This window comes from Archocentrus centrarchus, chromosome 12 (assembly GCF_007364275.1).
Source record: "Archocentrus centrarchus isolate MPI-CPG fArcCen1 chromosome 12, fArcCen1, whole genome shotgun sequence".
Lineage (NCBI taxonomy): Eukaryota > Metazoa > Chordata > Actinopteri > Cichliformes > Cichlidae > Archocentrus > Archocentrus centrarchus.
This window is the reverse complement of record NC_044357.1, coordinates 10337020-10350189: the sequence shown is the minus strand read 5'-3', so window position 1 is coordinate 10350189 and position 13170 is coordinate 10337020. Positions and strand designations below refer to the sequence as shown.

The 13170-nt window shown below is 41.1% G+C and overlaps 2 protein-coding genes across 3 annotated transcripts; one reads left to right on the top strand and one right to left on the bottom strand.

Annotated features, from left to right (window-relative positions):
* Positions 1-41: 41 nt before the first annotated feature.
* tmem120b (transmembrane protein 120B) lies at positions 42-10531 on the bottom strand. The gene is made up of 12 exons (XM_030742163.1): positions 10201-10531; positions 7472-7590; positions 7115-7231; positions 6928-6987; positions 6744-6839; positions 6562-6651; positions 6353-6418; positions 6194-6255; positions 2945-3037; positions 2611-2675; positions 2302-2370; positions 42-795 (listed from the first exon to the last, which is right to left on the bottom strand). Exons 1-12 carry the CDS (start codon positions 10261-10263, stop codon positions 679-681), a joined length of 1017 nt encoding a protein of 338 aa, XP_030598023.1. The 5' UTR covers positions 10264-10531; the 3' UTR covers positions 42-678.
* Positions 10418-12424, top strand: morn3 (MORN repeat containing 3). Of its 2 annotated transcripts, none has more exons than XM_030742164.1 (6): positions 10418-10706; positions 11169-11336; positions 11447-11604; positions 11690-11849; positions 11941-12125; positions 12276-12424. In XM_030742164.1, exons 2-6 carry the CDS (start codon positions 11192-11194, stop codon positions 12351-12353), a joined length of 726 nt encoding a protein of 241 aa, XP_030598024.1. In that variant the 5' UTR covers positions 10418-10706; positions 11169-11191; the 3' UTR covers positions 12354-12424. The 2 variants fall into 2 exon arrangements, with proteins under 2 accessions (XP_030598024.1, XP_030598025.1); XM_030742165.1 differs by lacking the exon at positions 10418-10706 and adding an exon at positions 10902-10912.
* The last annotated feature ends 746 nt before the right edge of the window (positions 12425-13170 follow it).

Here is a 13170-nt window from a genome sequence, read left to right as displayed (position 1 = left end):
TAAGGACAAGAAAAACAAAAACACAAATCAGTACACCAGAGGTGTTTGTTATGAGACTGAAGGTAATGTTAAACATCAAGTATCAGCTGTATGTTTGTTTTTAAAGTTGTGGACCTATGCTTGACTTTTTCATGACCTAAAATCTAGTAAAAATACTAGCAGTGAAATCACACAACAGGGAGATGAGACGTATAAAAAGTTCAGCTTCGAACAATTTTGTTGAAGCTGGAGACAGTTTGTTCATTATTACTCGACAGTATGTACACGACAGACATTAGGTCTTCAAAGGCAAACCATTTTCTGTTCTATGAAATGATGCTACCTTCCCTCGTTTATTTGCATATGATCTGAACAGAGGTTCTCTGATAAGGTTCACGCACGAACACCCCCCAAAAAACAAAAACAAAAAACAGATCACATCCACACACACACACACACACACACACACACACAGTGAACATCACTTGTTCTGTGCCAAAATGGTCAACTCACAGTCATACATATGTAAAACGTGTTTGTGGGAAACTTTGGCCGGACACTGCTGCAGCAAAGTCAGAGAGAACAGTGGCTTCAGCTTCGTCGCCTCTCGGCCTGATCACACTCTGCTCAGTCCGTCAAGCGATTGTGCGTGTTGCTTCAAAAATACTGGCCGTTTGTGGTGCCTTGTTGAGGTTGTTCTCAGTCAGTTTTTTTGACCTTCTCCTGGTTTTTCTGAATTTTTTGGTGGACGACTTTTAATGTGGTGAGAAAATTTCCCAGGAAAAGGACAAGAAATGTTAGTGCCAACATAAATACCTGAAAGGGAAAAAAAAGAAGAAAAAAAGATTAGATTTCAATACAAGTAGTAGCATGTGCAGTTTTGGGCCTTTCACACAGGACACAAAAATGAGCTGATTGCTCAAAAACACATTATATCCAAACACTTGTTGTGCATGCTGACAGTTTGCTGCCGTGCTGAGGAAAGTGCAGGCACAGCACGATCAAAGATTTTAGGCGACCCTGAGCGTGGCATAATTGTTGGTGCCAGATGGCCTGATCTGAGTGTTTCAGAAACTGCTGAACTACTTCCTGCGCAACCATCTCTACAGTTCGCAGAGAACTGTCTGAAAAAGAGAATATATCGAGTGAGCGGCAGTTCTCGCTGCTGCCAGAGGTCAGAGGAAAAAAAATGGCCGACCTACTTTGAGTGATAGGAAGACAACAGTAACTCATAATCATTTGTTACAGCTAAGGTATGCAGAAGAGCACAACACATGGAAACGTGAAGCAGATGCGCTACAGCAGCAGAAGACCACACCGACTGCCACTCCTGTCAGCCAAGAACAGGAAACTGAAGGCACTTCACATGAGCTTATCAATACTGGACAATAAAAACTGGAACAACACTGCCTGGTCTGATGGGTCTCTGATGGCAGGGTCAGAATTTGGCATGAACAACATGAAAGTATGGCTCCATCCTACCTTACATCCAGTTAGCGATCAACCGCTGGCTAGAACCCTGAGGGGTCCAACTCTGTACTAACAAAGGTGTAACTAATGAAGAGGCCAGCAGCTGTACTAAAGCTTCTTAATTAAGGCAATGAGGAAAAGAGCTACAGTTCTCATACAGAATTTAATAATAATTTTTAAAAATCTTGCCAGTATTAGTTTTAAAAACTCTACCCACTTTGCTGTCCTCCACAGCTTCCTCAGACAGCGCACCAAATAAAGCAGCAAGTGTAGAGCACGCAGTGTCCTGTGTGAAAGCCCCTTTAGAAGCTCATCACTATAAAAGTTAAAGGGAAACTGAAGAGGAAGGAAATACAATAATTAAACCCTACAGAATAAACCTCCATCTGCATGCCTGCTATTTTATACTTTCTGAATTTTCTTGAAAATAAACTAAATTGGTGCACATTGTTAAAATCCCTGAAACTGTGCTGTGTGCAGCTCCTCTCTCCAAATATCTGCAAAGCTGAAATTTTTTAGTTTTTAAGCAGTTCAACAGCAGCCAATCCTTTCTTTTCAACTTTTGCTGGTTCAAACCAAATGGGGGTGGGGGTGCCTTCATTGAAAAGCTGCTTCACAGCACTATTAGAAATCAAGAACTCCACTCCAATCCCTGCTGCTCTGAATACGATCCCAAATGTTAACTTTAAATAAAAAAAAGGACAGTGCTACCAAACATACATGAAGAACGTACAAATCAATTCCACAAGAAGCCTTTCAAACATTTCCCTCTTAAACCAAAACAACCTTGAGCTCTGCTGCTCTGCTGCAACATGCTTGTTTGACATCCAAACCTGCCACTGCGATCCTTACCTGCCACTCCTTACAATCCTCATGGCCTGCCAAGCGGAACAGGGTCACCGAGTTGTACAGCTGCCAAAACTGTGAAAGAAGAGATGGCATCATCTTTCATAATCTTGCTGCACATTTCAGATGGCACAAGTGATTTTTCTTCTTTGGTCCGTCATTTTATGCTTTTAATACAGATCAAAAAAGGAAATATCTGATGCCCGGAGAGGCCTGAGTAACATACTTGAATGTGTGATCAAGCAATAATAGTAGTTTTATATTTGACACAAGTGTGTGTGTGTGTGTGTGTGTGGGGGGGGCATGAAAACTTACATGGCCGAAAAATAGAAAAGGCAAAAGAAATGTGAGTCCCCTCCACATCCAGGACTGAAATCCCTCTGCAGAGACAAAAAAAAGTGACACAGGATACGACACAAGTGACTGATGCGTACTTATTCTGGTTTCTTTGCTCAATTTGTCATTGGAGTTGTTTAAAGAAGCAAATGTGTGTCATCTGTGCTCCAGTGTGTTGGGACATCTGTGACCCTGCACGCTGATGTTAACAACTGTCTCCATCTCTCACCTTTACCCCATTTCCCCCCCCCCTCAGACATGGCGTTGCAGATGGCGCAAATGACTGAAATGGCCATCATCAAAAATAGCTTACCCACTGTGAGGTCCAGCTGATTTCTCTCTCCCAAAGCTCGCAGCCTGTACAAGCAGCCGCTCTGGTAGTAGTACTGGAGGAACTGAACAAAGCCTGGAGGGACAAAAAAAAAAAAAGAGGGCAAATAAATAAAATTACTGACTGCTGCACATTACAGTCAACATTAAGAAAAATAAAACTGGATTTAAAAATAAAAAAAAGTCCCCACTTTAAAGCAATTACAGCAACAATTATAATCCACAAACTGCAGCTCTCCAAGTGAAGTGCTGCTCAAAACAAAAAAAAGCTCCACATTAGTGTGAATCTCTTAGAGAGGGATTTATTTTAAATGAACATCCATTCAAACTCTGGAGTTAAAACCCTGACCAGAGCACACCAGTCACAGAGCTGACACATCATGAGTCTTCATGTGATACACTTAACAATGAGCGTAACCACCAGTGTGTGATGTGACTTCCCTTCTACGCTCTGGTGGAGACATTTCTATAAAACTGTTTTACAACTGTTGATGAAGCAGCCGCAACCCAACATCCCTTTCCAACATGGTTAAATAAAACCTTTACATTCCCTTTGTAGGAAGCAAAGTATTCAAATCCAGTTTTGCCAACTTTGTTAACATGAGATACTGTGTCTCTAAATACTTTATTTAAATTTAAGCAAAGAGCAGAGGTACCCAGGACATCTTTGCAATGCCGCTCTCATCAGTTAGCCCCATCCTCAGTCAAAAGATTTAGTCATTCAAAGGGCTACTTTTTTGGTGTGTGTGTGTGTGTGTGTGTGTGTGTGTGTGTGTGTGTGTGTGTGTGTGTGTGTGTGTGTGTGTGTGTTATGCAACTAATTTGGTTTTGTAGGGGACCTGACCGTGACCTCTTTTGGCACTGGTGTAGCATCACACCATGGTGTCACAACATATCAGCATCTGACACGGGAACATTCGAGGAAAAGAAGTAGTGGAAACATCTTAAGTTTGTTTTTCCCCCCTTCTGGATCCTCAATTAGACCTTTGACTTCCAGAATCTCTTTTTTTTAAGGTTAAAAACAGTGATTTTACACCTTACGCTCAAGTGTATCTTCTCTCTTCAAGGAAAAAGGCTCATGAACTGATTAGCTTAAAGACAGGAGTTCATGTACGAGTATTCTCATCCATTAAGTATCACACACAAAATAAAAGCTCTTAGTCTGACAATCTGCTGCTTCAGTTACTGCCCCCCCCATTTCTCAGACAATGTGAAATTTTTAGGGTGTTTCCACAAATTTGCTGCAGCCCTGTCTCCAGGAAACAGTCTACATAGAAAATATATTAAATATAAGAATATAAAGACACAGCTGATGTCTCCAACTACTGAGGTTGGTAGCCATTTATTTGCAACTGTGACAGCATTGTGAGTCAAATGCCATGAAGTGTGGCAATGTTTGACCAATGTCAACAGAAAATCCTGTGAAATGCAAAAGTCAACCCTAGCACCAACCCTAACCATAAGGAGAAAAGTAAAATGGATTTTAATTTATTTTTTTATTGATTTGCAGGACGGGTAGTAGAGTTAAAAATGATAAATGTTCCCAACCACACACACACACACTGAAAATTGCATTTCTAATGTAATAAAACATCAACCCTTATCTCAAACCTCAGAAGCCACATACACTCACTGGTCACTTTATTAGGTACACCTGTCCAACTGCTCGTCTATGCAAATATCCAGAACAGAGAAGAACGCTGATTTAAGTGACTCTGAAGATGGTGCCACACAGGCTTGTGTGAGTATTTAGGAAACTGCTGATCTGAGATTTTATGCCACACAACCATCTCTAGAGTTTACAGTGACTGGTCAGAAAAAGAAAATCGCGAGTAGCAGTTCTCTGGGGGAAAATGTCCTGTTGATGCCTGAGGTCAGAGAAGAATAGCCAGCTTGCTTAGGCTAAAGTAACTCAAACAGCCACTTATTACAACCAAGGTGTGGAGAAGAGCTACAGCAGCAGCCTAAAGTGTTGATGCAAGGCACGATGAATCCATGCTTTCGTGTTAGTCAGAATCTGACATTATCTGTCACAACAGAAATTAAGACTCATCAGACCAGGCAAAGTTGTTCTATTGTCCATTTATGGTGAGCCTGTGTGAATTGCAGCCTCAGTTTCCTGTTCTTAAATGACAGGTGTGCTGCTGCAGCAGCAGCACAGTGTACCCATGTTTTGATGGTACACTGTATGCGCTCTGATAGTACATTGTGTGTGCTTTGTGGCAAGCCACAAAGCTCAGAACATCTCATACTGACTTCTTGAACATGAAAATGAGTTCACTGCACTCAAATGACCTGCAGTCACCAGATCTCAGTCCCATAAAGCAGAGGTCCCCAACCCCCGGGCTGTGGACTGGTACGTGGGCCGCACTGAAAGAATAAATAACTTACATTATATCCAGTTTATTATCCAAGTCTGCACGATGTTTTATTTTGAAAAATGGCTGGCTTCTCTCTGCTACATCTGTCTGTGACTCACTGGACACATCTAGATGCTTGTCTCGGTTACGTGATACGTTACCGCTGAAATTAAACCCACAGGCTTCACTAGTTCCCTACATAATGCCAATGTTTAGCAACACAGTGGATAGCAGTGAGGCTCACACTGATTCAGCATTATGGTGACTTGTATTTTTCATGCACTTTATATTTGTTTTTGCGGTATATCTTATTTTGAAGGCATATTTAAACATTACCATGGCGACCAGAGAGTGCTGGGGGTAGAGAGGATGTTGCTCACGTTACGAGGACGCTGCTGATAAAGTTGCATACGAGTACAGAGCGGATTCACATTTATTATATTTAGAAAATATACGTTTATATGTCAGTCGTGTTATTAATTTTGTTACATTTATCCATCACACCTTAAAGGCCAGCCCAGGAAAATACTGACTGACATTAAACCGGTCTGTGGCACCAAAAAAAGTTGGGGTACGCTGCCATAGAGCACCTTTAGGATGTGGTGGAACGGGAGATTCATATCTTGGATGTGTAATCGACATATCTGCAGCAACTGCGTGATGCCATCAAGTCAATATGGATGAAAATCTTTGAGGAACATTTCTAACACCTTACTGAATCTGTGCCATGAAGAGTTAAGGCAGTTCTGAAGGCAACGGGGTACAAGGTGCTTCTAGCAAGTGTATTTAATAAAGTGGCCAGAGAGTCTAAATGCAAAATAACCAAACACTGGTTTTGCACCAAGCTGAGTAAATGGATTCATCTTTCTTACTTTGATAGATGGAGAAGGCAAGAAACTGGCTCCTGAACATCTGATACATAGGTCCTTCTGGCCTAAGATAAAAAAGACAAGACAAATTCATTCATGTTTCCAAAAAAGCATGATGCTGAATCAATATACCACCATTAAATCAAAAAGATAATATCTCACCAGGTCAACATAACACCTGACAAGAAGGTGGAGACATAATGGTGAGACACCCACCACCCTTTGATCCTGAAAAGCAAAAAGAAGAACTTGACACATTTTCCAAATAAATATCCTTCATAGGCAAATGGAAAAAAATAAAATAAAATCTTGCATGTGCTCCAATTTAAAAATAAACCATTAACAATAAATTTGCTGATGTCACAACACACCTGGAGCCATTGCTTATGAGGATGCTTTCCCTTATGGTCAATGTGCAGAAGTACCACACCAACAGAAAGTTGAAAATCTCATCGGTGACTCTGAACAAGGCAGAAAATGTCAAATAAGGAGCCACTCCTTAGTAAAATCTCAACAACAGAAGTCATGCTTTTGGGGGGGGGGGTTATCTCACCGACACTTTAGAAAGAAGAGGCAGGTTATTGCTCCAAACATCAGGATTATTGTCATGTAAAGCTTGAACTTCTCATACTCGTCTTTGTAGGCAAATCTGTGAGAAAAACAGAAGAAAGATGAAGAGAGACTGACGTAAAAACCACAGTTTAAAGCTGCTTTCGAGGATAAGAAGCGACGCGTACTTTGCCTGGTTGCTGAGAAGCGTTACATTCACGTTGCCCAGGACCAAACTCAAGTACAGTCTGAAAACAAAAAAACAAACCAAAAAAAAACAAAAAACAAAAAAACACACCAATTAATAAAATAAAGCATCCTTACTGGTTTTACCATGTTGTAGCAGCTCTCTCACTGACACAAAATAGCACCCACCCATTCTTCTTTGGCAAATATGCTTCCATGTCAAAGAAAATATTTTCTTTGTCTTTTATTTGGGTTTTGATGTCAGCTATTAGTTTCAACTCATTCTCGTCACATGTCTGTGCACACCTGTAAAGCAAACATAAAAAGGTTCATAAGCAAAAAATAAATAAATAAATAAATAAAAAAGGGAGACGACTTCAGCTCTCGATGAGAAAAGATATTTTTCTCACTTCCTTACATCAGTGAAATCAAAACTAGATGGCAACTTACTCTCAGTGAACATTAGGTGTATTTAAAACTGCTCATTTTAGTTGTGGAAATCCATCAACTGGTTGTTTTAGCACCTTTATCATCATGCACACTTACCTGGTTAAACTGCGCCTTAAGTCTTTTAGGGATTTTCTCTGTTTACTGATGGCGCTGCTGCATGTTGCTTGAAGACTTGTGAGCTCCTCTAGTTTCTGTCGGTATATTTTGTGAGTTTCCTGTGAACAAATCAAATGTGTGTCTGGTTAGAACCTTCTGCTGACACCCAGAAATGGGGATTAAGCACAACTGTGTATGATTTAAGATAAAGACGACCACAAAAGCATCACAATACAATTACAAAGAAAGGTCAGTGGGTGTTTGTAAGATTAACTTCAACTGAAATGTGTCATTCTCTTAAACTCTTGTTTGAAAGGGTAAAAATACATTATTCCACGTGAGTCTTTCACAAACTTAAAAACACAAGAGCTCAGGAGACAACAGAAGAAAGCTCTTGGCATCTCTTTTCAGCCGCAATGGAAAAGCTGTTTAAACCCTCATGTATGAACACAAACATTAAACCTGATTCTTTATTAAAATAAACGCATTCCAGTTTACTTGACGTCTGCTGCACTGTCATCAATTTTTCCAATCATAAATCATTAAAAAGATTAGACTGAGTCTGGATTTGTGAATCCATAGTTCACATTGATGATCTTGTGATCTGGCCTGAAAGATTTGTCACCAATTACTACCTTCTAATATTTGCACATCTAGAAACATCTGGGTGGGGTATCTATAGCAGTGATGTCAGGGGTTTAGACTACGAGATGGTCAAGTATGACCTGTTTTTGCCAGCTACTGTGCCAGTCATTTCCCCGACTACTGAAAAAGAAAGAAAGAAAAATAAACAGTTTACACTATTTGGAAGCACAAATGGCATTTCAAATAGCTTGTAGATGTCCATCCGTCCTCTTATCCAGTTCTGGGTGGCGGGGTCATAGGACGAGAGGCAGGGTACATCCTGTACAGGTCGCCATCCTGTCGCAGGGCCAACACAGAGACAACCAACCATTCACACTCACACCTATAACCAATTTAGTATCGCCAATTAACCTAACCCCAGTAACAGCATGTCTTTGGACTGCGGGAGGAAACCAGAGTACCCAGAGGAAAATCACACAGACATGGTGAGAACATCCAAGGTGGATTCAAACCCAGACCTTCTAGCTCTGAGGTGCAGTGCTAACCACCACATCACTGTGCTGCACTAGTTTGTAGAGGTCAATGTTATAAATTTAAAAACTCCTGGACTAGACCTTGGAAACTGATGCTGAGAAACTCACTTTTCTCTGAATCTTTGACCCTTTAATACCCTGTTGTTCAGTGAAACAGTGCCTGTAAGCAGAATGTACTGTTGAATATGTATATTAAAATATTTTTAAATACATGTGACTTGGTTAATGAGTGATCAGTTTCCCACCCTCAGTAGCATTTTGGCTCTGACCCTTTCAACCCCCTCCCTTGAACCTTTGTCAAGATTCCTTGATCTCATCACCCAAATGTTATCTTTCAGACACTTGATCTTACACCTTTTCTCTTGGTTTATTGCCTACATATGAGCCATACCCCAGCCACATGGTTTGCCAATGGTTCTGCAGCAGCACACCTTCCTAGACCCACTCTCTCACTCGCTAAACACACCATCACAGGAAACTATTAAAAAGCAGGGCTGATCTCATCCTCACGTTCATTGTGTTTGCATTATTTGTACAGTTTATCATATGATCATTTTCTCACAGTTATGTTGGAGTGCACATGATCTGTTAAAAGGATGTGATAGACCGGTCAGCCAGCTATGAGCATATGATCAAGTAAATTCAGACAGACATGAAAACAAAGTAAAATGTGTTCTTAAATCTTTAGTCGCCGTGGCCCCAGTCTCTGAAGAAAACTTGGGATTTATCTTTTAAGCCATGTTTTTACTGATGGGGCTCTCACTATTTGTTTCCATCTAAAACATTTCTTAGATTTTTATTTTACAGTTTTAAATTTGGTTACACATTTGTTTATAGTTCATTGTTTTACTGTTGTAAAAGTTTAGCAAGAATTACATGCATCGTCTGTATCTAAAATGTGCTCTGTTTAAAGTTGCAACTACACTGTACGAAAGCTGTAGTAGAAATAAAGCTGAGCTGAGTTTGAACAGGAGGCGGTTTCTGCTCAGATCCACGTCTCCGCTGTTACCCACTGCATAAACAGTGGGGTGTCCCACAATCATTGACTTTAGATGCACGACACTGTTTCACATGTTGTTTTAAGTTAGCCAACGATAGCTAGCGCGAGCTAGCGTGTCAATTTCACAATGGCTGAAGACGTCCCCAAGGAGTACTACATAAATCACCCGAGTCAAAGAACCAGGAGCAAATATGTGAAACCACTTTTAGCTCTACCTCAACTTTGGTAGCAGTGGTTTAACATGAATCAGTCGCACCACAATGCATTGTGTGCTCAGCCAAGTTACTGCAGCCGCTCGTTAGCAGCGAATCACCCTAGCCGCAAGAAGACAAGCAGTCTGTTGCTAATGTTAGCGGCTGTAACACAGTGATAATACAGTAAAGTCAGAAATGATAAACGCGAGGAGAAAAATATTGCATCCCTTGGATACTGCTGCCAAGAGCGCAGTTATTGGTTCGGTCTGTGCTAGGTTTGCGGACGACCAGAGAATGAATGGCGAATGGGAAAGAGCCAGGCAAACCACTGTAGCCCCTGCTGCTGTCCGCGGCGACACGCTACTCCTACTAACCTAGAAGAAATGATACTGTACTCGTTTAAGAGTTTTCAGTCACCTGTAACTGTTGATATTCCTCGTCGATTTCCTCCCACTCCGTCTGAAACTTCGGTTTGGACATCGCGATGTAGCAGCTTATTCGGCGAAGACCACTCTCGCACCAGGCTTTTCACCCCCGGGATGCTCCAGCTCCGGCCACTCAGACGCGTTATAACTGTGCTGTGCGGAGCATGCGCACTTCGCCATCCGCCGTCACGACCAAACGCCGTAGTTGAACTACAGTTGAATCCACCAAAAAGTAAAGAAAAACTAACAGCAGATGAATAAAAATAAAATACATAGGGATTAAAGAGAACTTCCTAGAATATTCAAATCGAATTTTAAAATGGACTTTTAATTAAATTGATAAGGCACCAATAACTGTACACATTGCTGTTGCTAGGATACAGCATATAAACCTGTTTTGCTATGCTAGTCATGTAGCATGTTTTCCTAATTTCTTTGATAAATGCGTGGCTTAAGTGTACAAGTTCAGTAAGTCATCCGCTTGAAAACATCGCAAAGGTAAAAGGACTTTGCTTTTCCACATTACTGCTTTACTTGCGATATTAACTAAGCTAGAGCTTAACTAGCTTTCTTAGATGGCCTTGGAGCTACTTTCCTAATTCACAGACAGTTTTCAATGATTTACAACTGGAAAAGTGTTGTGATGTTTTTAAATCTAAATAAAAAACGTAGTAATTTAAACTTGAAGGAAGAGCGGTGTAAAGGTATGAGTTATACGAGTTTGTTGATATGTACTTCTTCATATGTGTGGAAGCTTGTTTCCACCACTAACAAAATAAAAACAAAAACAAAATTGTCATTCATGAGTTAAAATTTCCAGTAAGGCATCTCAAAATTTCGACTTACTAACTCAGGCTTTTGAGAAAATAACTCGGAATTAAGAAAATAACAAATGAAACAAGCTTCCATTCATGTCTACCATGTTTTTTTTTTTTTAATATTTCATTTTAATACTTATAGTTTTCATCAAGCTACCACCAGTCATGCCATTTCTCAAAAGATCTCTAACTAATCAGTCAGCATCAACGCTACTGGACATTAAAACACAGAAATGTGGACTGCGGCACACAGTTTTCTCGCCCTGTGGAAACGAATACACAGGGGAGTGGCAGAACAATAAGAAGCATGGTGAGATATTGCTTGCTTTTAGCTTCCACTAAACTACTGAGGTTCATGAAGGTTTGTACCATGTGGGTTGGTGGGAAGCACATGTTTGCCTTTTTTTTTTTTTAAATAAGGCAAGGGAACTCAGGTTTGGAAGAAGCATGGTGCCATTTATAATGGAGACTGGAAATTTGGAAAACGTGACGGGTATGGTACGTACAACGTGTTACTCCCAGGATCAAAGAAGTATGTGAAGAAGTACTGTGGTGGATGGACAGATGGAAGGAAGCATGTATGTATCTGGCATAATGTTTTACATGACCACTTTAAGACATATGGTATGTATAGTCAGTGATGTTTTTTTTCTGCCTCATCAGGGGTATGGCACATACTTTTACAATAACTCAGCAGTTTATGAGGGGGAGTGGAGCGAGGACCAACGGAGTGGCTGGGGAAGAATGTACTATGCGAATGGAGACATCTATGAGGGAGAGTGGATGAAGGATAAGAATAATGGAGAGGGAATCATTCGATTTTGTAAGAGAAAATCTGCTTTACATACATGTGAATTTTGATGCTTTTATAATGAATGTCATGTTATAATTTGAGTTTCCACTTCATGTTTAAGCAAATGGAAACTGGTATGAAGGTAGCTGGCGAGATGGCAAGCAGGATGGTCATGGAAAGTTCTACTATTGTGACAAAGGGCAGCTTTATGAAGGCCTTTGGGTGGATGGAATGGCAAAATGTGGGACCTTGTCTGATTTTGGGAGAGATGAAGCACCAATGCCAGCAAAATATCCAATTCCAAAGGTACGACGCTGTGACTAATACAGCCATGCATCAAATTAGATGACAACTTTCATACCACTTACTTGATATGATCATTTAAGCATTGACAGCAAAGCCCTGTTCCATTTGTAATATTGCACATGAAAGCATGTACTTACCTTCTCTTTTCAGGTATACCTGGTCGACAAGCAGCTGGTTTTAAGGGAAGCCGAATCAGCTTACCACGTTCATATTAATAAACAAGGATGAAGAGCCACTTTCCACTTCACTGCATGCTCATTGATAAAAATTAAATATCCATTCATCCATCCATTCTCTTCCGCTTATCCGGGGCTGGGTCGCGGGGGTAGGAGCCTAAGCAGAGAAGCCCAGGCTTCCCTCTCCCCAGCCACCTCCACCAGCTCATCCGGAGGGACCCCAAGGCTTTCTCAGGCCAGCCAAGAGATGTAATCTCCCCAGCGTGTCCTGGGTCTACCACGGGGCCTCCTCCCGGTGGGAGCAGAATTAAATAAAGAAAGCATAATGGGTTTTAACCATGTGGCCATTTTGTAACCACGATTATTCGCCCTTCTCAGACGGGCAAAATCATCCATTAATCTGACAGATTCTTTTCAAATGAGGTGAAAAGAATGGTGATAAATGTCCGTCCATCCATCCATCCATTTTCTTCCACTTATTCAGGGTCACAGGTGCAGCTGGACCTTATCCCAGCTGCCATAGGGCGAGAGGCAGGGTATACCCTGGAAAGGTCATCAGCCTGTAGCAGGACTAACACAGAGAAACAACCAACCATTCACACTCACATTCACACCTATGGGCATTTTAGAATCACCAGTTAACCTAACCCCACTAACTGCATGTCTTTGGACTGTGGCAGGAAGCCAGAGTACCTGGACAAAACCCACGCAAACACAGGGAGAACATGCAAACTCCACACAGAAAGACCCTGGCCAGATGGTGGATTAAAACCCAGGACCTGTGAGTCAACAGTGCTCACCACCACGCCACTGTGGTGCCTGGTGAGAAAATGTAACATGCCAATTTAATCTGATAATAACAAAAAAAT

Coding starts and splice junctions, on each gene's coding strand:
- tmem120b (XM_030742163.1), bottom strand. CDS start 10,263: ATGTCCAAACCGAAGTTTCAGACGGAGTGGGAGGAAATCGACGAGGAA. Junction 7,591..10,200: donor AGGAATATCAACAGTTACAG/GTGACTGAAAAC, acceptor ATTTGTTCACAG/GAAACTCACAAAATATACCG. Junction 6,419..6,561: donor CTCATAAGCAATGGCTCCAG/GTGTGTTGTGAC, acceptor TTTGCTTTTCAG/GATCAAAGGGTGGTGGGTGT.
- morn3 (XM_030742164.1), top strand. CDS start 11,192: ATGCCATTTCTCAAAAGATCTCTAACTAATCAGTCAGCATCAACGCTA. Junction 11,605..11,689: donor GGACAGATGGAAGGAAGCAT/GTATGTATCTGG, acceptor CTGCCTCATCAG/GGGTATGGCACATACTTTTA. Junction 11,850..11,940: donor AGAGGGAATCATTCGATTTT/GTAAGAGAAAAT, acceptor TTCATGTTTAAG/CAAATGGAAACTGGTATGAA.